Consider the following 24,494-nt stretch of genomic DNA (forward strand, 5'->3'; position numbering starts at 1 on the left):
CACAGCACCAGAGTTAAGTTAGGGTTTTTCAAAATGCTGACACGCCGAGCTCTAAAGGTTCGCCATCACTGGTCCAGGAGCCATGCAGGCAGTGCTCGCTATAAAGCGCCCCCCCTGGGTCGCCGGCACCTGTCCAGTTCCTGCCTCTCCTCACCCATGTGGCCTTGATCACTCAAACCCTTGCTTTCCCTGCTGGAAAATGAGTCCTCGGCATCCAGACAGCTGCTCAGGCTCCTTCATTCAAGAAGGAGCCCAGTTCCCCATGCCCCAATACAAGGGCTTTTCTGTGAGATCATGGCAAAGTGAGCGCCCGTGAGAAGTAATTGCTTGCAAACCACTGGGTCCCTGGCCACGGACCTGCTCTGCTCCCAGCACCCTCGGCTTGGCCTCTGTTCTTCTAGTCTGTGTTATTCTGTTCCCACAGCAGTCCCCCAGCCCCAAAAACTCATGGCCCAGCTATCCCAGGGCTGGGGATGACTCTGCTTGGAGCAGGCTCAGGAAGCCTGCCCACTCCCTGGCCTCCTGCAGACACTTTCTAATGCAAAACGGTCATCAGATCATCCCCAGGGTACCAGGTCCCCACTCTTGTAGTTTGCAACTGCCCAACCTCTGCTGGTAATTTTTAGCAGCTGCGTTATAGAGAGCCCACTTCAGGCTACAAACTCTCACTTCCACCCCAAAAGTACAGTGCAGTTTCCCATGTCAACCATCCTCGGTAGATGTTGAGCTGCCTGTAGATGAGCATACGAATCCGGGAGAACAGTAAGCAGCATCATCACCCCAGGGAGCTGGGAGAGTGCCCCGTGGTCACTGTGGCCATGTCCCTCTGTCCCACACAGGCCAGCCATTCCTGATGGCAAGGAAGGACAGTCCCAGCAGCACAGAACCAAGGGGTGCAGACCACCCTGGACCCACAAGATGCATCTCAGATGACTTGACTTCCAAACCACAAGGTTTCCAGCACCAAGGCTCTTCCTCCTGCCCTCATTTCTGGCAGCTTCCTAGGCCCTGTACACCAGCATCCCTTAATCACCCACTTCCCAGTGAATCCGACTCATTAGCCGGGCATGGCAGCCTTCCATGGCTGAGCGCTGCCTCCTCCAGCTCCCCTCCTGCCACTCCCTGCACCTTCCCTGCACCCAGACCATGCCAAGCCCCACCTTCACGTTCAGCCCCTACCCCCCCACCCCACCCACACACACAGACTGGCTAGCCTTCTCCTCATCCGTGTCAGCAGCAGAACTCCAACTCCCATCACCACGCTTCCTCCTACCTCCATGGAGCTCCTCACATCTGTGTGCACACAGCTCTGCTCACATCCCATCACCCCTACTGGTTCCTGGAGACCAGGTAACTGGTTCTGTGCACTTTGCAGGGCCAGGCCTGTCGGCAAAGGCAATATGGGCAGAGGGAGGACAGCCACTGTGCACCAACAACCCACTCTGCAGCCCATTAAGGGAAAAACCGACACAGAAGGGGCTCAGCCTGTGATCTGAAGTCCTTCCCTAGGAAACTCTCTTTATCACTATTGTACTTTTCAAAGTGAACTGGATTCCAAAAGCAGATTAAGAAGCGTCTGGCAGGGGGAAGTGTCTCTGAAAAACCAACAAAGTCAACCACTCTTATTTGCAGAAATCTGGAACCATTCCCGGGATAACGAGAGAAGTATGTGCTGGTAAGATGGTCTGTCCCCTTGCCTGGGACACCGATGCGCCCAGGGGGTTCTCTGCTGCCCAGAATGGCGCGGTCTAGTCATGGAGCTGGAAGCCACGACCCCTCTGTTGATGGGCATCCGTCAGCCCACACCCCTCACACGTACTGCCGCTGCTCCTCCTGGTGCTGGTCGTTGTTCTCCACGTCCTCCTGGTGAAGCCTCTGGTTCTTCTCTGTCAAGCTTTGGATTTGGCTCTGCAGGTGACGGTTTTCTCCCTCCAAGTTGCCCTTGAGGTGGGAGAGCAGCTAAAACACAGATGGACAATGTCTCAAACACCACACGCTCCCGTGATTCCACTGCTGGGAATCTACTTCCAAAAGGAGAAAAAGGTCACATGCACAAAGATGGTCATTTTGGTATTATCTACATCAGCTGGCATGACCAATACAGCCAGTGCTATGGGGATGGCCAAACCTTCTGCCACTGCACCATTCAATCAGGCAGCCACTGGCCACGTGTGGCTGCTGAGCACTGAAAATACAGCCAGTCTGAGCTGAGGTATAAGTGCAAAATATATAATAGGTTCTGAGGACTTAATAACAATTAAAAGTAATGTAAAGTATCTCATTAATAAGCTGCCCGGTGTGTGTGGCTCAGTAGGTTGAGTGTCCCATTCACCAAGAAATCACCGGTGTAATTCCTGATCTGTGGCGAGCCGGCACGGCCATGGCATACTCAGCCCCCGGGTTCCTTATGTGCCATGCCAGCTCAGCCTGGTTCAGTGACCCTGAGAGGGGGCGGTGAAAGATTAAGAAAAGACAGCAAGAGAATGAAAGCTGGGTCTCAGTGGGATGCTGCTTCTCTGACAAAGAGACAGGGCCAGTGCCCACAAGCCGTGTCTTTATTTTATAGCAGATGCCACGAGGCAAAGTAAGGGCATGATCACGATGTTTACAACATTCTTGTGGGTTTCAGTCCTACTCAACTACATGCACCTGAACTCTATCACTCAGGCATGTGGGGCCACCTGTTTGGACCATAGGTTCAAGCTTCCCGCTATAGCTGTTGGCTATAATTGTGCTGGGAAGGCTCTGCCCTCCAAGCTGGGCCTTGCATGTGGCAATGAGAGGACTGTGCCCTTTTATCAGTCCAAGGCTTGAACATGTCCAAACACTGTAGCCGCACCCCACACTGATCAAGGCACATGCCTGGGTCGCTGGCTCCATTCCCCAGTACAGGGCATGCAGGAGACAGCTGATGGATGTTTCTCTCAAAAAATCAATAAAAAATCATATTATTTTTAAAAATCTTATTAATAAGCTTTTGGGGTTACATGTGATATTTTAGATATAAGGGTTAAATAAAACAGACCCCTACATTAATCCCACCTGATTCCTTTTACTTTTTGAATATGGCTACTAGAAAGTTGAGTGATACATGTGGTGGCCTGCGTTATATTCCTATTGCACATCTCTGCTGTAGGCAGGGTTGGCGTGCTCTTCCTGTAAAGAGCGAGGTACTAAATATGTTAGGCTTTCCAGGCCGACAGTGGTTTCTGTTGCAACTGTTCAACACTTATTACAGCAGGAAAGGAGCCAGAGAAACAATGCACATGCATGGGTGTGGCTGTTTACAAAAAACAAACCAAAAATCTTTACTCGTGACACCAACATTTACATTTCATGTCACTTTCACTTGCCCCCAAATATTATCCTACTTTTGATTTTCCCCAACCATTCAAAACTGTGAAAGCTATTCTTGGTTCACAGCCGTACACAAACAGGCATGAAGCTGGACCTGAATTTTGGGCTGAGGCTGGCCAGCTCCTGCTCTAGAATATCATCGTGGTTGGTGCAGCAGGAAGTCCCAAGCTTTGGCTTCAGACAAACCGGGTTCCAACCCGCTACTTCAGAGGGACAAGGATGGGAACCCCATCTCACAAGATCATTGCGAGAATTAAATGAGATGACACAGAGAGCAGAGTGCTCAGCCAAGAGGACGGAGATACAACGGTACTTGGCTGTTTCCATGCACCGCCCCGACCCTGCAAAAAGCAAAGATCAGGTGAAAGGTGTTCTGTAGCACACCCCTGCCAGTCCTGGTGTTCGTCCCAGTCAACTGCCTCTGGCTTCCTCTCTGCCTCTGTGTGACATTCACACACACCCTTTGAGCAGAGATGCCAATGAGGACCCATTCCCTCCTGGTTAAGCTCAAGGCGTTAGCCCAGAGAGCAGGCCCACCCAGGGTCCTGGAGCCCTGCAGCCCAGGCCTCACCTGGCAGTGGTTGTCCAGCTCGGTCAGCGAGATGTCCCTGCTCTGGAGCTCCTCCCTCAGCCAGTTGCACTGGTTCCGCCAGCAGTTCACCTCCAGCTGGGTGTCGTTGAGGGAGGTTTGCAGCTTCTTGTTGTGCGTCTGCAGGTCCTCCTGCTCCCCCTTCAGCTCCTCGTACCGGCCCTGCCAGCGGGTCACCTCCTGCTGCATCTCCTTCAGGGTGGTTTGCAGCTCCTGGTTTTCTGTGAGCAGCTCCTTGGTGTGGGTCTGCAGCTCTTTGGTGTGGGCGTACAGCGCCTCTTGCTCAGCCTTCAGCTCCTCATACTGGCCCTGCCAGTGGTTCACTCCCTGCTGCATGTCCTTCAGGGACATTTGTAGCTCCTTGTAGTCTGTGTGCAGCTCCTTGTAGTCTGTGAGCAGCTCCTTGTAGTCTGTGAGCAGCTCCTCGTTGTCTGTGAGCAGCTGCTTGTTGTCTGTGCGCAGCTCCTTGTTCTCTGTACGCAGCACCTTGTTGTCTGTGCGCAGCTCCTCGTTGTCTGTACGCAGCTCCTTGCAGTCTGTGAGCAGCTCCTCGTTGTCTGCGAGCAGCTCCTCGTTGTAGGTGAGCAGCTCCTTGTTGTCTGTGAGCAGCTCCTTGTTCTCTGTACGCAGCTCCTTGCAGTCTGTGAGCAGCTCCTCCTTGTCTGTACGCAGCTCCTTGTTGTCTGTGCGCAGCTCCTCGTTGTCTGTGAGCAGCTCCTTGTTGTCTGTGAGCAGCTCTTTGTAGTCTGTGAGCAGCTCCTCATTGTCTGTGAGCAGCTCCCCGTTGTCTGTGCGCAGCTCCCCGTTGTCTGTGAGCAGCTCCTCGTTGTCTGTGAGCAGCTCCTCGTTGTCTGTGAGCAGCTCCTCGTTGTCTGTGCGCTGCTCCTCGTTGTCTGTGAGCAGCTCCTTGTTGTCTGTGAGCAGCTCCTCGTTGTCTGTGAGCAGCTCCTTGTAGTCTGTGAGCAGCTCCTCGTTGTCTGTGAGCAGCTCCCCGTTGTCTGTGAGCAGCTCCTCGTTGTCTGTGCGCAGCTCCTCGTTGTCTGTGAGCAGCTCCTCGTTGTCTGTGAGCAGCTCCTCGTTGTCTGTGAGCAGCTCCTTGTTGTCTGTGAGCAGCTCCTCGTTGTCTGTGAGCAGCTCCTTGTAGTCTGTGAGCAGCTCCTCGTTGTCTGTGAGCAGCTCCCCGTTGTCTGTGCGCAGCTCCCCGTTGTCTGTGCGCAGCTCCTCGTTGTCTGTGAGCAGCTCCTCGTTGTCTGTGAGCAGCTCCTCGTTGTCTGTGAGCAGCTCCTTGTTGTCTGTGCGCAGCTCCTCGTTGTCTGTGAGCAGCTCCTCGTTGTCTGTGAGCAGCTCCTCGTTGTCTGTGAGCAGCTCCTTGTTGTCTGTGCGCAGCTCCTTGTTGTCTGTGAGCAGCTCCTTGTTGTCTGTGAGCAGCTCCTTGTTGTCTGTGCGCAGCTCCTTGTTGTCTGTGAGCAGCTCCTTGTTGTCTGTGAGCAGCTCCTCCTTGTAGGTGAGCAGCTCCTCATTGTCTGTTAGCAGCTCCTTGTTGTAGGTGAGCAGCTCCTTGTTGTCTGTGCGCAGCTCCTCGTTGTCTGTGAGCAGCTCCTTGTTGTCTGTGAGCAGCTCCTCGTTGTCTGTGAGCAGCTCCTCGTTGTCTGTGAGCAGCTCCTTGTCTGTGAGCAGCTCCTTGTAGTCTGTGAGCAGCTCCTCCTTGTAGGTGAGCAGCTCCTCGTTGTCTGTGAGCAGCTCCTTGTTGTCTGTGAGCAGCTCATTGACTTGGGTCTGCAGTTTCTTGGTGACTGTGTACATCTCCTCTTGCTCCCCTTTCAGCTCCTCGTACCGGGCCTTCCAGTGGTGCACCTCCAGCTGCATATCATTCAGGGAGGTTTGAAGCTTTTTAGTGTGGGACTGCAGCTCCTCCTGCTCCCCCTTCAGCTGCTGGTGCAGGAAATTGGCCCTGGGGTTGGAGAAACACAAGGCCAAGGGCTGAGGCGCACTCACAGGCTCTGTCCCAGTTGGGCAACCTTAATCAAAACTGCAACCTCTCTGGGCCTCAATTTTTTTCATGTGTTAATGAATGGTTGAACAAAATCAGCGGTTTTCAAAATGTGTTCATTGAGGTTCTAGGAGGCTACCCCAGGTGCCCCACTGCGTACTGGGGGAGAAGGACAGGCAGGCTCCGACACCACTACAACAGAGCATCCCTATAAAAGTCCTTTCTACGTGAGGCTTTGGCACATCTGCCTACTTGGAAAAAAGGTTCTTTGATTCAAACATTTAAACACTGAATCAGAACATTTCTGCTCTAAGACTCTATGTCTATATCCAGCTCTTCTCCCCAATTCCAAGCCCCTTTCTAATTGCAACTACTGAGATACACAAAATAGAAGATTCTGGAGTGTTACCTAAATCCACTTAAATTATTGTCATCATCATCATCATCATCACCCAACTGGGATTCCTTGGGGAAGATTCATACCGACAAAGCTCATATGACCAGAGGCTCATGGACTCAATGTGAACACAGGTGTGTGAAGTTTGGCCCACACAGCTTTTAAAAACTTTTTGACATTTACTTATTTTGTTCTATTCTTTTTCATTGTAAAGTGTGTATGGTTTTATTAATTAACGTCTCTCCAATAAAGTCAACTAAAAAAATAAAATAACATCAAGAAGAAACAGAACAAGATAAAAAGATTCTTCATTGTAGTCCTGTGAATACTCGCAGGTTAGATTTAAGGGTCCCCGGCCTCAAATATATTTCCAGGTCCTCCCAGTCCTCTGTCCCGCCCAAAAAAGCAGATTAATAAAAAACACAAACAAAACAAAAAAATAATTAGTGTATCAGCATTCCAAAATTTTAAGGTACCCATCAACATTCAGATATCTTCTTCTCAGGAAAAAAAAAAAAAAAAAAGAAAGCATAAAGAAGGAAGACCTGGCAGTCCATCCTGCCTCCCAGCTGACAGCCTCTAGCTGGGTGTATTCTCCACCAGAGCCTGGTCTATCGCTGACTCTCCTTCCCCACCTGCTGGACCTGCCCGGCCACTGCAGGCAGCTGAGTTTACAGCCCCACAGCACATGTTAAATCAGGGCTGTGGGAAGGAAGGCTTCATGTGGTCACGCCTCTGGGTTGAGGAAAGACTTGGATTCGAATCCTGCCTGTGTCACTAACTAGGAGCATTGACCTTGAACAAGTTGTTTAATCTCCCTGAGCCTGTTTCCTCCTCTGTTGCTGTGGATTTTTTAAAGGATAACAATAGCTCAGTCAATTCTCGTGATTCACAGTATAATGTTCTACCCAACCACGCGAACCCTGAATTAGTGAGTACTGAACCTGTTCCCACCGGTTCCTGGGAGTCTCTGGTCACATTTTGTCAGCTCATCAAGACGTAAAGATGCCTCGTGTAATACACTCAGAGCCAACAGCACCATACCTGGGCCCGAATGACCCTTGTGTGCCACTCGAATATTCCCCATGAGGCCCAAGTGCAGCATTGCACTTGGGAACACTAGACAGCACTTCAGCACTCCATTTTGGGGCCATTTCAAAAGGCAAAATTGCCACCGAAGCGCAGAAAACAGAACACCATGACACTCAGTGGCCCATGAAGATGATGCTGGTTGGTGAGAAATGAAACACAGCTGGGGTCAAAGGCCTTGTTCAACCTCAGCTGCAAATGTGCACATCAGGCGACTCCAGTATGGAGTCTGGGCACGTCCATGACAGGCCACGGGCACTGATTTGGGGGTCACCGGTACATTTCAGCCAGGAGGTGAATTCACAAATGGGAATGCGTGGATGCTGAGGACCAAGCCTCTCTCCCTCACGGGATCACTGGTATTAGAGGATGCAGGTGCCCCTGCCCGACAGTCATCAGCATCATAACTGTGGGAGGGAACGTTGTCCAAACCTAGACAATGCCCCATCCCAGCTGCCGAGTTATTCGTTCCAGCCACCAGCTGGAGTCCCCTTAACCTTGTTACCACCAGCTGCTTCCAGGGCAGGGTTGGTAAAAATGCACCATCACCAGGGGTCTCACTTGAGCTCAGCTCAGCGGGTGCTGAGTGAGTGGGTCAGACTGACATCCCTGCAGAGGCGCTGCAGGGGGCCTGGCGGTTACCTGTCCAGCTCTCGCTGCAGCCTCTGGTTCTCCTCTGCAGCCATGGCACTCGTCCTCTGCTCCTGCTGCAGAGCCTCCTGCTCTGTGATCAAGAGCATCCCCAGCTGATCCAGCGCCACCTTATGTTGGATCTGGTCCTTGTAGCTGTTGAAGGGAAACATACCCACTAGGAATGGGCACCCAGGGAGACCTCAAAGCCTTGGTGAGCAGCTTCTCTCTGCAAGCTGAGGGAGAATGAGATGGACAGGGGATGGGGCTGGACAGAGAGAGGGATAGGCACTGGGCCAGCTCAGGGGGTCTCCTGCAGCCCAGAAGCCAAGCCCTCTGCTCCCACTCGACATGTCTCCATGGTCCCTTCCATCCCTGTCAAAGCAGCCTCCCTCCTACATCCCACTGGGAACAAAACCACTGTTTTCTGGACTCCACACCCTTCTCAAAGAAACCACTGCACATACAGCATAATTCCACAGCCAATAACAGCTGATCCCCCTCACCGGGCCCTGGGTGAGCCCTCCGCCCCTGCTCAGGAACAGCAGTCTCTCTGCTCTGAGCCAGGCAGCTTGGGGGCCAGAGGCTTGCCTGGTGAGGCCCAAGCAGCCATCAGGGGCAGCTGCACACCCTGCTCCTCAAGGCACCCCCAGTCCAGCCCTTGCCCTCGGCTCTCCCTCAGCCTCCCCCTCAGCTCGGGATTTTATTTCCTTCTTGTCTCAGTCTGCAGAGGGTCCCGCACAGCCTCTCTGGAGGGCAGCAGAGCACAAGAGGGAGCCCCTGACCAGCTCTAGGCTGTTCCTCCTCCTGCAGGAACCTTCCCTGTTCAGGTGACTCAGGGGCCTTCCCAGGTCCAAGGTGGAGACTGAGTCATCACCTTTCAATCTTCCCCAGGCAGGCAAATGCCTTTCCAGACCCCCTTCCTGAGTTGTCCACACCCAGAGACAGGCTGACAGAGACCAACCAGGTTCCATGGTTTCAGCCCCTGCCCTCAGCCCTCCATCCCGCCCCGCCCTCATCCCATATCAGCTGTATTTATACCATCTGCCTGGAGCCAAGACTTGTGCGGACTCACACTCAGACTCAGATACCTTCTGGGCAGCTGTTGGAAGACAAACTTTCCTTCCTGTGGCCTTTAGCCACAAGTGGAGGCTGCCCAGACATGGGAAATGGAAGGTGGGGATGATGGCTCTGCTGGGCTTTCAGGGCAGTGATCTTTCTCATCCAGGTTTGACAAACAGGGCTATGGACCATTAGGGTCCCCACCTCCTGCTTCCCTGTTGTGTCTTGGAAAATCACAGGATCAAGCATATCGCAACCATTAGTAACCACCCTCCTGCAGGGCAGAAACTGAGAGTCCTACTCCCCACTGAATCCCGGGTAGGAGGCTTGACACCCAGTACATGTGCGCCAGGGGAACGAAGGAGCAAGTGACCCAGTCAAGTGTCAGGTGAAATGAATACAGAGCCCCTGGCCTGTGCTCCAGGCACTTCCACCTCCAACCTGCATCCTTGCTGCAGACACACCAAGGGCCTCCAGCTATCTGTCCAACCAGCAAAAACCATTGAGTCACACAGTAGGTCCATCAAGCAAGGAGTCACAGGCAGAACAATGAACTCCTCCCCCAGAGCAGTCAAATGCCACCTGCACAAACCTTCCCATGTGAACAGACATAAGAATATATCCACAAGGTTATCACAGGGCATTGAGGGTAGGGCCCGCAGCACCTTTTGCGGGGTGGGCACCACAGGAGGCTCCCATCAGTAGTCAGCTGGGTGCATTCCCACCACGTTAGACAGCACCAAGCGCCCAGTGGGTGCTCACTAAGCATCTCGTGAACACAGGATGGGTGCGGAGGAGGCAGCGAGGGAGATGCCAAGAGGCAGAAGATACTCATTCTGGCGGGAAGAAACGAGAGTCTGATAGGAGCAGACGTCCCAGCACCCCCAAAGGAAGGGAATCTGGGTGGAGAAAGGGGTGGAAGGCTCTGGAGAGCGTCCACAGGAAGCACTGGGTGAGTGTTTAAATGAACATCATCACCCCCAAGTTGATGCAGCAGCAGGCGCCCTCCACAGGCTCTGCAGGCTCAGCGCCCTCCCTGGTCCCTGTGATGCCAAATCCCTGCACCTCACCTGCTCCTAGGGAAGCCCCAGCCTTTGCCTGGCATTTGCTGAGGCAGAGGCAAGGGAAGACCTCAGCAGGGACAACTCACAAGCACAGAAAGTGGACAGCTCCCTCCTGTGCTTCTCCAAGTGTGGGAGAGCCTCTCTTTAGCACATCTCTCCCCCCCTCCCCCCCCACCCCCACCTTGGAGTCCTCTGTACATCTCACTTCTCCCAGGCTCTGGGTCCCACTGCACCTGCCGGGGCCATTGCAATCAGGGATCTGCCTGGTTGGAGCTCAGCTGAAGTTGGCTGACTACATGCACACAAAGCCCTGATTTTGAAAACATGCAAAGTTAAGATTTATGCATTTAAGGTACATCAATTTTACCTTTAAAAAGGTATATGGAGAGTCAGAGGTAAAGGGGACATGAGAATGGCAGAGTATTGGTAATGCTGCTGCAGGTGATGGGAACACAGGGTTTTCACTATACTATTCTGCACACATCCATATATTCAATACTTTCCAAAATTAAAAGTAAAAAAAAAAAAAAAAGAAAGAAAATCAGCCGATACCGGTTTGGCTCAGTGGATAGAGCGTCAGCCTGCGGACTGAAGGGTCCCAGGTTCGATTCCGGTCAAGGGCATGTACCTGGGCTGCGGGCACATCCCCAGTGGGAGATGTGTAAGAGGCAGCTGATCGATGTTTCTCTCTCATCAATGCTTCTCACTCTCTATCTCTCTCCCTTCCTCTCTGTGAAAAATCAATAAAATATATTAAAAAAAAGAAAATGAGAAGCCCAGATTTGGAGACTTGGACAGGGAAAAGGCCAGGGGAGCTGAGTTAGGCACGCCCCTGAAAATCGGCAGCTGTGGTGACTTCCCCTCCTTGTCCTTGGTTTGGAGAGAAAAGGAAGAGGGGGTAGGAATGCCCAGGGGAGCTGGGACCCCAATGCTGACACCTGGTTTCCCTGAGCCGAAATTAGTGGGCACACCCTTCTATCCTGGGGGACCCTCCTCCCCCTCAGTCTCCAGCCACACCAACTCTACATCATTGAGGGTGATGGTGGATTTACTTCTCTTCACTGTGAAGCAGCGGGACCAGAGGAAAGGTGAGGGACCAGAGTGAAGGGGGGACAGGAGCCGGGGGAGCCCGTCAGCTACCCCCAGCCGCAGGCACCCACCTGTCACTGAGAGCCTTGCTCTCCAGCTCCAGGATTTGATGCAGCAGTTTCTTATGGCGGCGGTACTTGTCCAGAAGGGCCTTGTGCTCCTTAGTCAGGTGCTCGTGGAGTGCGCCCAGGCTTGCGTGTTCCTGCTGCAGGGCCTGGTGGGCTGCCACCAGCTGCTGGTGCTGGAGCTGAGTGTCCTGCTCTGTGAGCGCAGTGTGCGAGGCGCTCTGGGACCTCAGAGTGGAATTTTCCACCTGCTGGAGGGAGAAGGAAAGGACGCCTCAACAGGTGCAGGCCCAGGGGGACCACAGACTCCGGATCCCCAGGTCCCCACAAGCAGTGAGGGACCAACAGCGGGTCAAGTGCTGACACCAAAATAGCAGGACCCTCAGGAGAGGCAACACCCAGCCGAGCTGAGGACAGTTCTACCTGCACTCAAGGAACTGCTCTGGGAAGGCCCACGGCAGAAACGGACTGTCCCATGGGCCTAAGCTTAGTCCTGGGCCCCTCCCTGCATATGTGACCTTTCTTGGCAATTTATGCCCTTTCTCTGGATAACCTCCTTGGGTACCCTCTCTGAATACTTTGAAAAGTGCATGGAAAATCAGTTAAGGACATAGAGAAGCTGAACAGCACTACCAACCTATTTCACCGATATTTACACAACACTCATCCAACCGCATTCAAAGCACCGGAGAGTTGACTGGGGAGGAACCGTCCTAAGTCATTCTGAGGCCAGAATTACCCTGGTGTCCAGCTGCTTGTCCCGCTCCAGACCCTCAGGCTGCAGGGTGTCCAGAGATGTCTGCAGCCTCTGGTTCTCCAGCAACAGGTCCTGGCTTTCCCACTCGAGAGCGTGGACCCTCTCAGGGGCCGTCGTCAGGGTGCTGACCTCCATGGCCAGCTTCTCAATCTCCTCCTGCAGCCGATGCAGCTCCTGCTCCAGCTTCTGTGCCCGCACCACCTGCTCCTTCACCCGCACCTTCATGTGCTTCAGCTCCTGTGCCTGCACCGCCTGCGCCTTCACCTGCTCCAGGTCCCGGCACAGCTGCCGCCGCTCCCACTCCATCATGGTCACTTTCCTTTTGGTGTCCGTCACCGTCTGGAGGAGGACTTTTTGCTCAGTCTTCCTGCCCTTCATGCGGGCTTTGCTGCTGGTCTGTGAACTATCCCGCAGTGAATGCACCAGTTTTTTCATATCCTTGAACTGCAGGAAAACACAATGGAAACAACACAGGCATGATTTCGGTCCAAACTGGAGGCCCAAAGTGTAGGCCTGGAATGTCCATCTCATCGTGGACCCAAAGGATGTCCTAACGTTTCCCAAAGGCCTGATATGGACACAAGGTGAAGGGCATGGAGATCCCCACCCAGACAGTTCAAGTCTAAACACTTTCACAGAAGCCAGATGACTTAGAAACAGAAACTGCATCTTCTCCTAAAACAATGGAAGTGATTTCCTTGGTGCTTTTTACCCTGGTCCACAGTGGTGCGAGAGCTGACCGCCCACCCCTGTGGCCGCTCCTCACACCACTCTCCCCTGCAGGCATTGCACATGATCTTCCCTCTGCTGTGCATGCTCACTTGCCTCCACCCCCAGCCTCCAGCTTCTCTGGCTCCTTCTCATCATCCAGGGCTCAGTGTGATTCACAGCTCCTCAGGGAAGCCCTGCACCACGATTCTAAATGTCCTGCACCTAATAAGACTCTCCCTGGACCCACGTATATTCCCTCAATAGCACACGTCTAAAGTCTCCTGGCTTGTCACCTGTCATTCCACCTCCTAGACTGGAAGCCATATTTGGGGAGGGTGGATGCATGCCTCTTAAGTCTACACAGCACCACCCCAAGCCCGTTTTCTGCAATACTAGAGAGGCTGAAGAACTCAAGTACCTGATACCCAGCCTCCCTTGCAGCTTGGGTTAGTCATGTGTCAGGTGTGGCCAATGAGATGTCCACAGAGGATCCCAGGAGGCCTTCCCTCTGTCTCTTCACCCTCCACATTCTTCCTGCCCACTTCTTGGCGAGGTACAACAGCCACAGCCAAGACTGGCAGAGCAGGGAGGGAGAAGCCTGGTTTCTGGGTGGTGTCCCTGAGCCGCTGCCCCAGAACTGGGCTGCCTACCCTAGGACTTCCTGTAATGTGGGGGTGGATTAACCCTGGAGGTTCTCCAGAGCTCTGAGCATGAAGCTGGACATCTGAAGGGGGATCTTTGTCCTGCAGGCTATCCCATGAGCTGCAGGACATTTAGCAGCATCCTGGCCTCTCCCACCACAGCCAGGAGCACCTCGCCTCTCCTCCCCCAAGTCATGACGATCATAAACAAGATGGCCAGTGCTGCCCAGCCAGCGTGGGTCAATGGTTGAGCCTCAAACTATGAACCAGGAGGTCACGGTTTGATTACTGATTAGGGCACATGTTTAGGTTGCTGGTTCGATCCCAGTAGGTGGCATGCAGGAAGCAGCTGATCAATGAGTCTCTCTCATCATTGATGTTTTTATCCCTCTCTCCTTCTCCCTTCCCCTCTGAAATAAATAAATAAATAGATTGAAAAAACAAAAAGATTGCCAGTGTCCCTAGGAAGCAATGTCTGTCCCCATGCCCTTGCTGTGGCTGCAACAGCTGGTGTGAGCTGCATCTGAGGGAAGAAACTGGTAACCCGGGAATCACTGCTGGATTCCCAGGACATCCTATGATCCTGGACTCACATTCTTGCAGGCCGGGGCGCCAGGGGAGGCATGGCGCTGGAGGGCCTACCTGCTGGGCTCTCTCAGCATTCAGGGTCTTCTTGTCACGGAGCAGCTGTTCTCTCTCCTCCACCAGCTCCTCACAGAGAGTCTCCAGAACCTGGCTGGTCTGCTTTTCTCTTTCCATCTGAACTCGAAAGTCTTCAATCTGTGGAACCAAAGAAGAAGCCCATGCAAAAGTCCGTTTCAGGGAGTGAACTGTGTTTTAAAGCAAACCCGAAACCTGTCAGCCCCAGGGAACACTTTATCAGCCTTTTCTCAAGGGAAAACCTTCCGTCCCACTTCTTGGGGAGGTACATCAGCCACTGCCAAGACTGCAGAGCAGGAGGGGAGAAGCCTGGCTCCTGGGTGGCGTCCCTGAGCTGCTGCCCAGGTCAGGCCTAGTTGTGCAGTGAGCTCCCCACACCCTTGACCATCACCACTCAGCACACAGCGTACACTTCCAGCTCATGATAGAGAAAAAGGCCATGGACACCAATAGGTCAGCTTTCCTCCCAGTTTTCCACTGCTACTCTCAATGCTTCCATCTTAGGCCGTGTCCACTACTGTCCTGAGGGTCAGGCCACATTCCTGGGTCCAGCAGCCACCACTGGATGTCCTACCGGGACTTTCCCCAGTTGGTGACATTCCTATTGATCCAGCTGCTCTGAGGGGTCCTCTGCCATCTCTCTCCGTCCTCTCCCCTCCAAGTAAATGGACCACCAAGGCCTGTGCTCGTTCCCCATGCGGCTCCCCCTCCACACCCCACTGCTGCCCAGGCCAGACCAGTTCCGTCCTGCCTGGACGACTGCCCAATCAGTGGCCCGTCACAGAGCTCTTCTGCGGGACCCACCAGTGCCCACTCCCTGAACATGAACTGCCTGGACCCGCACATCTCACACTCTGTGCCTGACACCTGAACACCGTGATGGACGCAGATTCAGACTCAGGGTGGGCCCTGAGGTGCGACTCCCAGGCGAGGCCCATGCTGCTGTCCCTTCCCACTGACAGCAAACTCATGACCACCTGGGAGGGGGAGAGGGTGGCTCCCTGCTAACAATGTGACCACGAGTGCATTTCCGTAACTGACAGGGCCAGCAAGCAGCAGGCATGGGAGCCAGTTTCTGTCAGGGTGACGTGCTCAGCTCACACCTGGCAGGTGGCAGGTACAACAAGAGCTGACCCCTCCTGAGAGCGCCAGGCCCCTCCCATCCTCAGAGCTTCTGACATGGTCAGTCTGGGCTGGGGCCCAAGAGCCTGCATTTGGACTTGTGACCCTGATGCTGGTTTGGGTTGATGGCTCTAAAGCTAAAACAGAGGAGCCCCACAATCCAGATCAGGTGGCTCTCAGAGCGTTAAACACCCCAAACCTCAGGCTACCGACTAGAACCTCTGGGGGCAGGACCTTCAGACACCCAGTGACCCAGTGAGCAGCAGGACCAAGAGCCGGCTCCATTCACCTGGCTGGGAGCAGCCTGGCACAGACAGGTTTACAAACTCCAGGAAGGATCGCTAGCTCTGCCTATTTCTCCTGGGCCGAGGCCACCCTGCCTTTATCTCACAGGTCTGGGCACAGCCTCCAGTCTCCTCAGAAGCAGCAGGCAGGCAGCTTCTTCCCCATGAGGGGAAGGGTCAGGCACAGTGGGGCTCATATCCGTGCCCTCACAACACCCTGTGGGCACACCCAGCCCCCTGCCCCAACATGGGGACAGGGCAGCCCCACCAGCCAGGGCCAACAGCAAAAGGCGCTGCAAGGTGCCACGTGTCTGAGTCTTTCTCACAAGTGAGAACATCTTTCTTCTCCTTCCTTATCGCTGCCCCACTTCCTAGCACCAGGTCTGGGCTCAGCAGGAAGCAGGCATCTGCCCTGATAGCCGTGCCTTCTCTGGAGCTGGCCCTGAGGAGGAAGGCCCTGCACAGCTGTCACTCACCCTCATTCTGAGAAGGGCACCGGCTCAGGGAGTCCAGTGATCTGCCCAGAGTCCCACAGTGAGGATGCGGCAGAGCCAAACGCATGGCAGTGGGCTGACCCCAGGCCTGCTCTCTCAGACAAGGTCTGGGGTGTGTCCCCCCCCGCCAACCTCCAGCCTTGTTTACCCCTCCCCGTCTTACTGTTAATCCTTCTCCCCTGCCGCCCCGTCTGTCCCAGTGAAAGGAATGTTATGTCCAACCTTTGCATATCTGGCGTGGCTGCTTCTGGTCTGAAGATGTGACTACCTCATGTCCCCCCCCACCCCCCGGCTGGACACCCTATCTTTCTCTGCTACTTTTTGCTGTGGAACTGGAACTCTCACTTCTGTCCTTCCCTGAAGGCCCTCCCTTCCCCTAGGGCAGCGGTTCTCAACCTGTGGGTCACGAACAATGAAAATACATGCTGCATATCAGATATTTACATTACGATTCATAACAGTAGCAAAATTACAGTTATGAAGTAGCAACGAAAATAATTTTATGATCGGGGGTCACCAAAACACAAGGTACTGTATTAAAGGGTCGCGGCATTAGGAAGGTTGAGAACCACTCTGAGAGGTCGCTGGGCTGAGATGGGTTTCCTGTCTTCCTCAAAGCACCAGGCTTGGGCCGCAGACTCCTGTGGGAAGGCTCCAGGTCCCCAGAGCACGCGGGTGCCAGGGGCCTGCCCATCAGCCCCTATGCTGCGCTTTTGTGCTCACGATAGGCCCCAAAGGGCTGCCCCTCTTCCTAAGAGGAATGAACTCTGAGGATGTCAGTGCAAAGTGAGGGTGGGGGGCACACCCTCTCTAAGGTCCACAGAAGGGTCGTGAGTTACAGGGAAGGACGTGAACTTCGGGAACTAAGGTTTACACAGACCGAAGGGAGCCTACAGCCTGGGAGACACTGGGTGGTGGGAGAGCCGAGCTGGCACCGGGGGGCCTGGGACACTGGGCCACCTGTCCTGGCTGACCCTTGTCTCTCCTTCTCAGACACCTCCCAGAGGGCCATGTTGTCTGGACGTGTCCAAGGCTGGGCCTGTCCTGGCTCCAGGGTGGTCAATGTCAGGCCATGTCCCCTGTGGTTTTTAGCTGATGGCCCAGATGCACCATTGATCCAACACTAGGGAGGACCCATAATGCAGCCAGGCCCCGAGTGGGTTGAGCAGGACAGGGAGTAGAGCAGAAGGGCCGCCTTCGCAGGGCTCCTGGCAGCAGACAAGGGAGAGTGCTGGACTACAAATTGCAGCCCCTTCCCCCACTAGGGGCTCAGAGCCAAGACAGGTCTCTGAGAGCTGTGGCAGGACTGCCCGGGGGTCCTACAGGGAACTGATCAGGAGAGGAAGCAGGGGATGGGACCCGAGAGACAGGGCTAAGGAGTCATGTGGGGAGGCGGCAGCCACCACCTGTCCTGTGTGTGTGGAGGAGGGACTGGAGTGGACCCCAAGGACAGAAGAAGCGTCAGGGGTCATCTCTCATCCCTGCCGGGAGCTGGGCCAGAGGCTACAGCGCAGGCCTCTGCAGCTCACCCCTGGGGACCCGCCCCATTGGAGGTTCTCATCTTTCTAAAGGTCAAGCCTTTCTATCTCAGCCGAGGTCGGGCTGCCATATACAGAGACATTCACTGTGCCCAGACCACGTGAATCTAAAACCCAGACTGTCTGGTGGCTTTCCCTGAGCAGCGCTGCACAGAGAGACGGGGCATGAGGAGGGCCTTCCTCCCGGCCCCCAGGGAGAGGACACACTGCTTGGCAGCTGCTCTGCTGTGAGGCACACGGAGCCTCAAAGGACGAGAAGCGTGAGTCACTGCACCTTGGACGTCCCATGAAGGGCCAGGAGAAACCACTGCACAGGAGGAGGGGCGGTCCCAAGCCTCACCCAGAGATGAAGTTCCAGCAGAGCCATGACCAGCGGGACCCAGGTCTCTGGTCTGCAGCTCACGTCCCTGCCATTGCCGGGGCAGCCTCAGCAAATGACGCTGGCAGGACCCCTGGGCCGGATGGGATAGACACCCAGACACCTGAAAGCACCAGTCCTGCCAGGTGGTCAGCAAGCGGGAGTGCCCTTGCGCCTCCCTCATCCGGAATCGGGGCACCCGTCACGGTGTGCTCAGAGCACACGACGCAGCTGTGTCACCCGCGGTGGCTACATGGACTGAGGCCCTCTGACCCAGAATGCCCTGCTCAGGGAGGCCATCGCTAGCCTCTCAGGGCCCTTCTTGCCATGTGAATGGGGTCCTGGTAACTGTAGGATGAACCTGGCTGGTGAGCCTGTCTGTCCTCCCAGATGTCTCTTCTACTGCGCTACTGGGAAGACCTGGTTTGTCCAGAAAGGCAATGCAGTCCAGACATCTCTTCTTCCTCATGCCCTTGACCGAAAGGAGAGAGTGAGCACTGCACTCCTGTCACCACCAGCCATGCCCTGAAACGGCCCATCCATGGTCTCCACAGGGGAGGGAGTCTTCCATCGCTGCTTCTCTCCCGGGCCCGCCCGGTGGTTTCTAACAGGGTGCTGCTCTCCTTCCATGAGGCACTTACTACAGGCTGGACCCTTTGCCTGCACTAACTCACACCATCCTCACCACACCTACTGGTGGGTGCATTGTTAACCCCATTTCACAGATGAAGGCAGCGAGGCCCACAGAGGTCCTTCCTGTGTGGTCTCCCTGCTGCAGGGACTCCTCCTGCTGCCTCGTGATGCCTCTCCAGGAGGCCTCCTGTCCCCCTACCAAAACGGTGGCTGCACAGGACTCTGCCTGTCCCCCAGCTTCGCATGCTCACGGACACCTGGGTACTCCCCCTGGCCACTTACATGCCCGTATGTTCCGGACACCACCCACGGGTACCTGCTTTCTGAGCTGCTGGTTCTCCTCCTCCAGCTCCCGGCGCTGGAGGCTGCTCTCCTGCAGAGCCAGGGAGGCGTCCTGCAGCCCTTGTATGATGCCCTGGAGGCTCTGCTTCTCCTGGTCCAGCTTCAGGAAGCAGCTGGAGGCTGAAGAGCAAAGTGGAGTCAGAGCCCATATTCCAGGGGCCTCAGCTTCTGCTCTCTGTCCCTGGCCCTGAGACAGCCATCACCCTGAGCCCTAGACTTGAGGGTCTGGGATGGTCAGCTGGGTGCCCTCCCTTTTTCCCAGGGTGCTGTTGCTGTCTGCACCTGAGGGTTCCTCAGACGGTTATGGCCCCTCTGCTGGCTCAGCTGGGTTTGTCAGGGGAGCAAGCAGAGCTTAAGAAGAAAGCAGGTGATGGTAGAGAGAAGCCAATGCAAACGTTCAAGACAGTGGAATTGCTGGCACCACTTTCTGCCAAGTTTTAACCTGACCGTCAAGCCAAGGATTTCCGAGACTAACGGAGATGGCAGAGTGCGCTCTCTGTGCCAGCCTCAGAGTGGTGTGAATGCAGGTGGCTCAGCCGACAGTGTAGGGGGACACGATCACTGACCGCATGTCTGTGGGTGGAAGAAGCTATGGGGCACATATGCCCAGTACTCGCCATCTCTGGATAAGTTCCTTCAGTCAGAGATTTCATTTTATACTTTCACAAATGCATTGAAACAGAATGAGACAGTTTATCCAAACTGCTTTAAAAATTCTAAGCGAGATGAAAACATAAGGTAAAGCCAGAAAAAGGCAATGTCCTCCTTTGCTTTTAAACAGCTTCAATGCGGAACAGAAAGGGAGCACAGACCTGAGAAGAATGGGAGTTCACGGCCCCTCCCTGCCGCCAGCAGGTGCATGACTTTGGGAAAGTCCTGGGGCTTGTTCAGGAGGAAAACATGAGTGTCTGAGGGGTCAGGGTTGTTCCCTCACCCGTCCCTCCAGGCCACACACTCAGCTCTGAGAGCCTTATCGCACTGTACTGCTAGTAGGGCTGCTCACGAGCACCCCAAGAAGCAGAGCAATGGGTATCTTTGGATAAGACAAGGGCGATAAGAACAGCCATCCTTTGTTGGCACCCCGTGGGCCAGGCACAGCCTAACGTTTCACTCTCTCCTCTCACAAGATACCCATAGCAATCCTGTGAGGCAGCTTCATCACCCCCATTTTTCAGATAAGTAAACTGGGGTGCAGAAGAGGTCACTTGGCTAACAAGTAGAGGAGCCAGGACTTTAAACCAGACCTTTCTGACTCAAGAAGCCACCACCCCAACCACACAGAAGTACGTTCATGCTTTGTTCGGGAGCTGCCAGCTGAGCAGTAGGAGTTGGGAACATGAAGAAGAAGTCAGTCACCGACCTGGAAGGGCTCACAAGCTACACTGAGCATCTGAATCAGGGAGGCTTTCCAACCCCATCAGCCATCCTGGATGCTAACAGAAGCACATTTGGTCTGAGCCAGTCCCTGCCAGCGGCACCACTTCTGTGTCCCAGCAGGGGGCAGTGTGCTCTCCAGGAACCTCAACTCCCAGAGCCTGGGTTCCCAGGAGTGGGGAGACACCAAACCACAGAAAGAACTAACTTCTCACACAGACTCGGAGTTCAATGAACTGATTTTAGGTTTGGAGCGGATGGGACGCCTTGAAGAGAATGAATACCCAGCTGCTTCCAACAGCCTTTCCATGACGCTGAGGAATGTTGCTCAGAATTTAAAAAGCAGCCCCTCCCCAAACCAGCCTAAGGCCCTCCTGGCTCAGCAGAGCTCTAAGCAAACCCTAACCTGCACTCTCAGGTGCACGTGTGCTATTATTGGACACAGGAACTGGCTTGTTGTTTGCTGGGTGCTGAGGCTCCTGCTGTACGACCGGCCACCACAGCCACCTTCCCTGGCCAAGCCCTCACCTCCTCTGGGGGCTGGGAGGGGCCAACACCAGAGGGAGAGGAAGAGGCCTGGGTCCCCTGAACAGCAGCCACTGAGCAGCCCCAGCCCAGGAAGGTGGAGAGCAAACTATACCCATCTGTCTGATTATGAAATCAGCAGAGGAAACCATGCCCCGGGTACAGCTATAATGGAGGTGAGTGACCACTGGGGACATCTCCTGCATCCAGAGCTTCCAATCCTCCACCGATAGATCTAAGACACCCTCTGGGCATCAGCGTGCTGTCATCTGGAAGCTCCTGGCACTGGCTGAATGGAAGCTGAGAAATCTGGCAACACTTCCTTCGCATTTGGCTTCCTGACTCAAGGTGGCCAGGCCCTTCATGTTCTTGGGGAGAATTGCAATGAAACAGTTCCAAATGGCCCTTGAATAAAACCCTATTTACTTGGGTAGAGGAAGGGCTGACACATGAGTTTCAGATCCAAGGGCTCAGCTCCCCAGGTAAGAGAGAATCCACAGCCAGGCTGCCCCCAGGCACCTGCTTTACCCTCTGACAGCTGCTCCAGCTCCCAGCGCAGGTGGGCAGACTCCTCCACACTCTGCCCCTGTGCAGTCTTGAGGGCCATGTTCTCTTCCCGCAGCTCCTCAAGGCATTTCTGGTATGTGTCCCGGACCTAGTGCAGGAAGTGGGGGGGGGGGCAGTGAGGATGTGGACTGGGGCACACTCTGGACAAGCCCCGGCCCCGTGCATCTGTCCTCATTCCCGCAGGATGAAGGCCCTCCATGCCCCTAGGGGATGGAGACACCCGAGGTCTCTGAGCGGTGTCTGAACAAAGTGACCTACAGCTCAGGGCTTTAGAGCAAGTGCTATGGGGACTGCAGCTCTGTGGCCCCTTAGCAGGCCTAATACCGTGGAAAGGCTGTAGGGACTCACACATCACAGCTCAACCCACATCATAGACGTCGGAGGAGACCCTTTTTGCAACAGAGGCTCAATCCCTCCATCCTCACAGGAAAGCAACACAGCATCAGGCCCTCTCTGTGTTGGAGGCTTCAGTGGTGCCCACTCAAGCCACTGGGCTTAGCAAGTGATTCTCTGCCCTCAGAGGGTCACTGTGGTGGCAGCAGCACTGATCCAGTAGGTGAACATCAGAGAAGGGCACAATATGAACCTAAAACTGCCCCCATCTGTGCTACACGTGGTGACCACAGCTTGTCCTACCAATTGTAGGTGGTGCAGCTTCGATTTCAGCTGCACATTCTCCTCCTCCCGCTCGAATAGCTTATCAATCCAATACCAAATCCAATGCTCCTGGAGGTGGCTCTTGGTGTCAATTGAATAATCGTCTCCAGTCCGCACCTGGTCAGCAAGAACACACATGAGAGCCATCAGGTTAAGGCCCCTGGTCATGACAACAGCTCTTCCAGTCACTGGACCCAAACCAACAACCTAGGGATGTCTCTGCTGCCACGGAAAGTTCTGTCTCCTCTTTGTTTAAAAAAATATATTTTATTGATTTTTTACAGAGAGGAATGGAGAGGGATAGAGAGTTAGAAACATCGATGAGAGAGAAACATCGACCAGCTGCCTCCTGCACACCCCCCACTGGGGATGTGCCCGCAACCCAGGTACATGACCTTGACCGGAATTGAACCTGGGACCCTTCAGTCCGCAGGCCGACGCTCTATCCACTGAGCCAAACCGGTTGGGGCTGTCTCCACTTTTGAGCCCCTGCGCTTCTCCATTAGGCCAGTCCAGATGGAAAAATCCCCGAAGCAAGACACTATTTAAATTCAGAAGGGAAGCTGAAACCGGTTTGGCTCAGTGGATAGAGCGTCGGCCTGTGGACTGAAGGGTCCCAGGTTCGATTCTGGTCAAGGGCATGTACTTGGGTTTCGGGCACATCCCCAGTGGGAGATGTGCAGGGGGCAGCTGATCGATGTTTCTCTTTCATCGATGTTTCTAACTCTCTATCTCTCTCCCTTCCTCTCTGTAAAAAAATCAATAAAATATATTTTAAAAAAATTCGAAAGGGAACACTGTCAGAGTGTCTGACATGTACAGCCTCGGTGGTTGGACGAGTGCACCTGCTGACAGGTGTGGGACTTGGCTGAGCCACTTTCTTAAACAAGGAAGGGGTGAGGCTGAGAGTCTGTCCTGGCTTTGAGGGCCGAGTCTAGGCCTCTCACAGTCACTCCACTGGTCTGGGTCCAGGAACAAAATTCAGACTAGCTTTTGTTCAATAGGCAGTTCCTATTTGAACATGTCACACACCTACTCTTAGAAAAACAACAGCTCTGGGCAGTTTCCCGGAAATGAGGGGTCTGTAAGAAACAACAAGCAAACAAGTTCTATGGCCTCTGTGTGCCAGGCACATGCTGGGGGTGGACACAATGGTTGGGCCCTCACAGGCCCCCTCATGGGAGGCGTCAACTGCACTTACTCCCGTCCCAGCGCCCAGCACACACCGGGGAGCTGTTCAGCTCATTCCCCTCATCCCTGCTCCCACCCCCCGGAGAACTCCCAGTGCCACTCAGTCTCAGGAGGACTGAGTCTCCCCTGAATGCCCTCAGTCTGTGAGCACGCATACACGGGGACATGCCCATTTCTCCTGGCGGGCTGTTTTCCAAGGCTTGCCCCACTCACGGGTTCTAACACCTGGGAGCGGGCCGGTAGCTCCTGCTTATCCATCACGTGTTCATTTCCCCGCACGGGCCAGAACCCCGGATTCTCGGTAGAGGGGAAACCGTGCACCTACCACCAGTGGACACGGTTCTGGTCAAAGCCTGGCATCCGGAAGGGTTTGTCACTGACTCTGGCTTCACCAGACGGCTCCCTCCCTGCCTGTCCCCGGCCCTGCACTAGGTGCTCTCTGTCTCTGCCACATTCACTTTCACAACAGCCCCCAGAAGGAGGCAGGGACAGTCTCTTCCTACACACGAAGAGGCTGACTTGGGTCAATTAAGGAATGAGCCCCAAGTCACAAAGCCAGCCAGTGGCGAAGCTGGGCTTGAACTTAGGCTGGAGAGGTCCAGACCTGTCTCTTCACTGCCCTCAGCAGCCTGCACCTTATCCTTAAGGAGCCCGCGGGGGTAAGGAGCCCTGAATACTATCAGCGATTGAGCCGGAGCACATGGAGGGGCTTCAAGGGGAAGGAGGCCCAGCTCTCTCCCCTTGGCCACTGTCCCCAGCATTCTCATCTTGTGTCTACCCACCAGTACTCACCAGTATCACCATACTCTCAGGCCCTGAACTACCATAGCAAAGCCTGCCTGCTCATCCTTATAACCAACTCCTACTCAGCCTTCAAAACCCAGCCAGAATTGCCTGCTCTGAAAAGGACTTCAACTCCACTCTATCCCACCCACTGAGTCAGATGCTGGGGCACCCAGAGTGCCCAGTATGAGGCAACACTGAACTGGCCTGTCCGTACCCACCCCCCAAGGCTAGTCCTGCAGGGCAGGACTATGCCACTGCTTTTCTCCTTGGGCCCCCAGAAATGTTCAAATGCACTTGTCAGCTGAATCACACCATGAGGGGGGTCAGAAGCGCCATGTGAGTTGGGCCCTGAAGGACCTGGGGAAAGTCAGGGATGGACAAGTGTCCAGAAGCAGAGTACAGCGTGGAACTAAATGATTTATAGCTACTCTTCCAATGGGCCTCAGTTTTCTGGGGGTGTCAACCTTCCCATGGATCAGGCAGCAGAAACATCTAAACCTGCTTTGCACACCCACCACTGCA

General features: G+C 54.5%; 1 protein-coding gene across 1 annotated transcript; it reads right to left on the reverse strand.

The window, feature by feature from the left end:
- Nucleotides 1-1,809: 1,809 nt before the first annotated feature.
- On the reverse strand, nt 1,810-23,444 carry LOC139019295 (protein Daple-like). The gene is made up of 11 exons (XM_070428342.1): nt 23,400-23,444; nt 21,975-22,112; nt 21,300-21,426; nt 18,847-18,992; nt 14,084-14,221; nt 12,072-12,533; nt 11,339-11,583; nt 8,065-8,208; nt 5,717-5,897; nt 4,019-4,642; nt 1,810-1,959 (listed from the first exon to the last, which is right to left on the reverse strand). The coding sequence occupies exons 1-11, from the start codon at nt 23,442-23,444 to the stop codon at nt 1,810-1,812; spliced, it is 2,400 nt and encodes a 799-aa protein (XP_070284443.1).
- Between the last annotated feature and the right edge of the window lie 1,050 nt (nt 23,445-24,494).

Source organism: Myotis yumanensis, unplaced genomic scaffold (genome assembly GCF_028538775.1).
Source record: "Myotis yumanensis isolate MYYU_CA2020_CCGP unplaced genomic scaffold, mMyoYum1.0.hap1 SCAF_11, whole genome shotgun sequence".
NCBI classification, from domain to species: Eukaryota; Metazoa; Chordata; class Mammalia; order Chiroptera; family Vespertilionidae; genus Myotis; species Myotis yumanensis.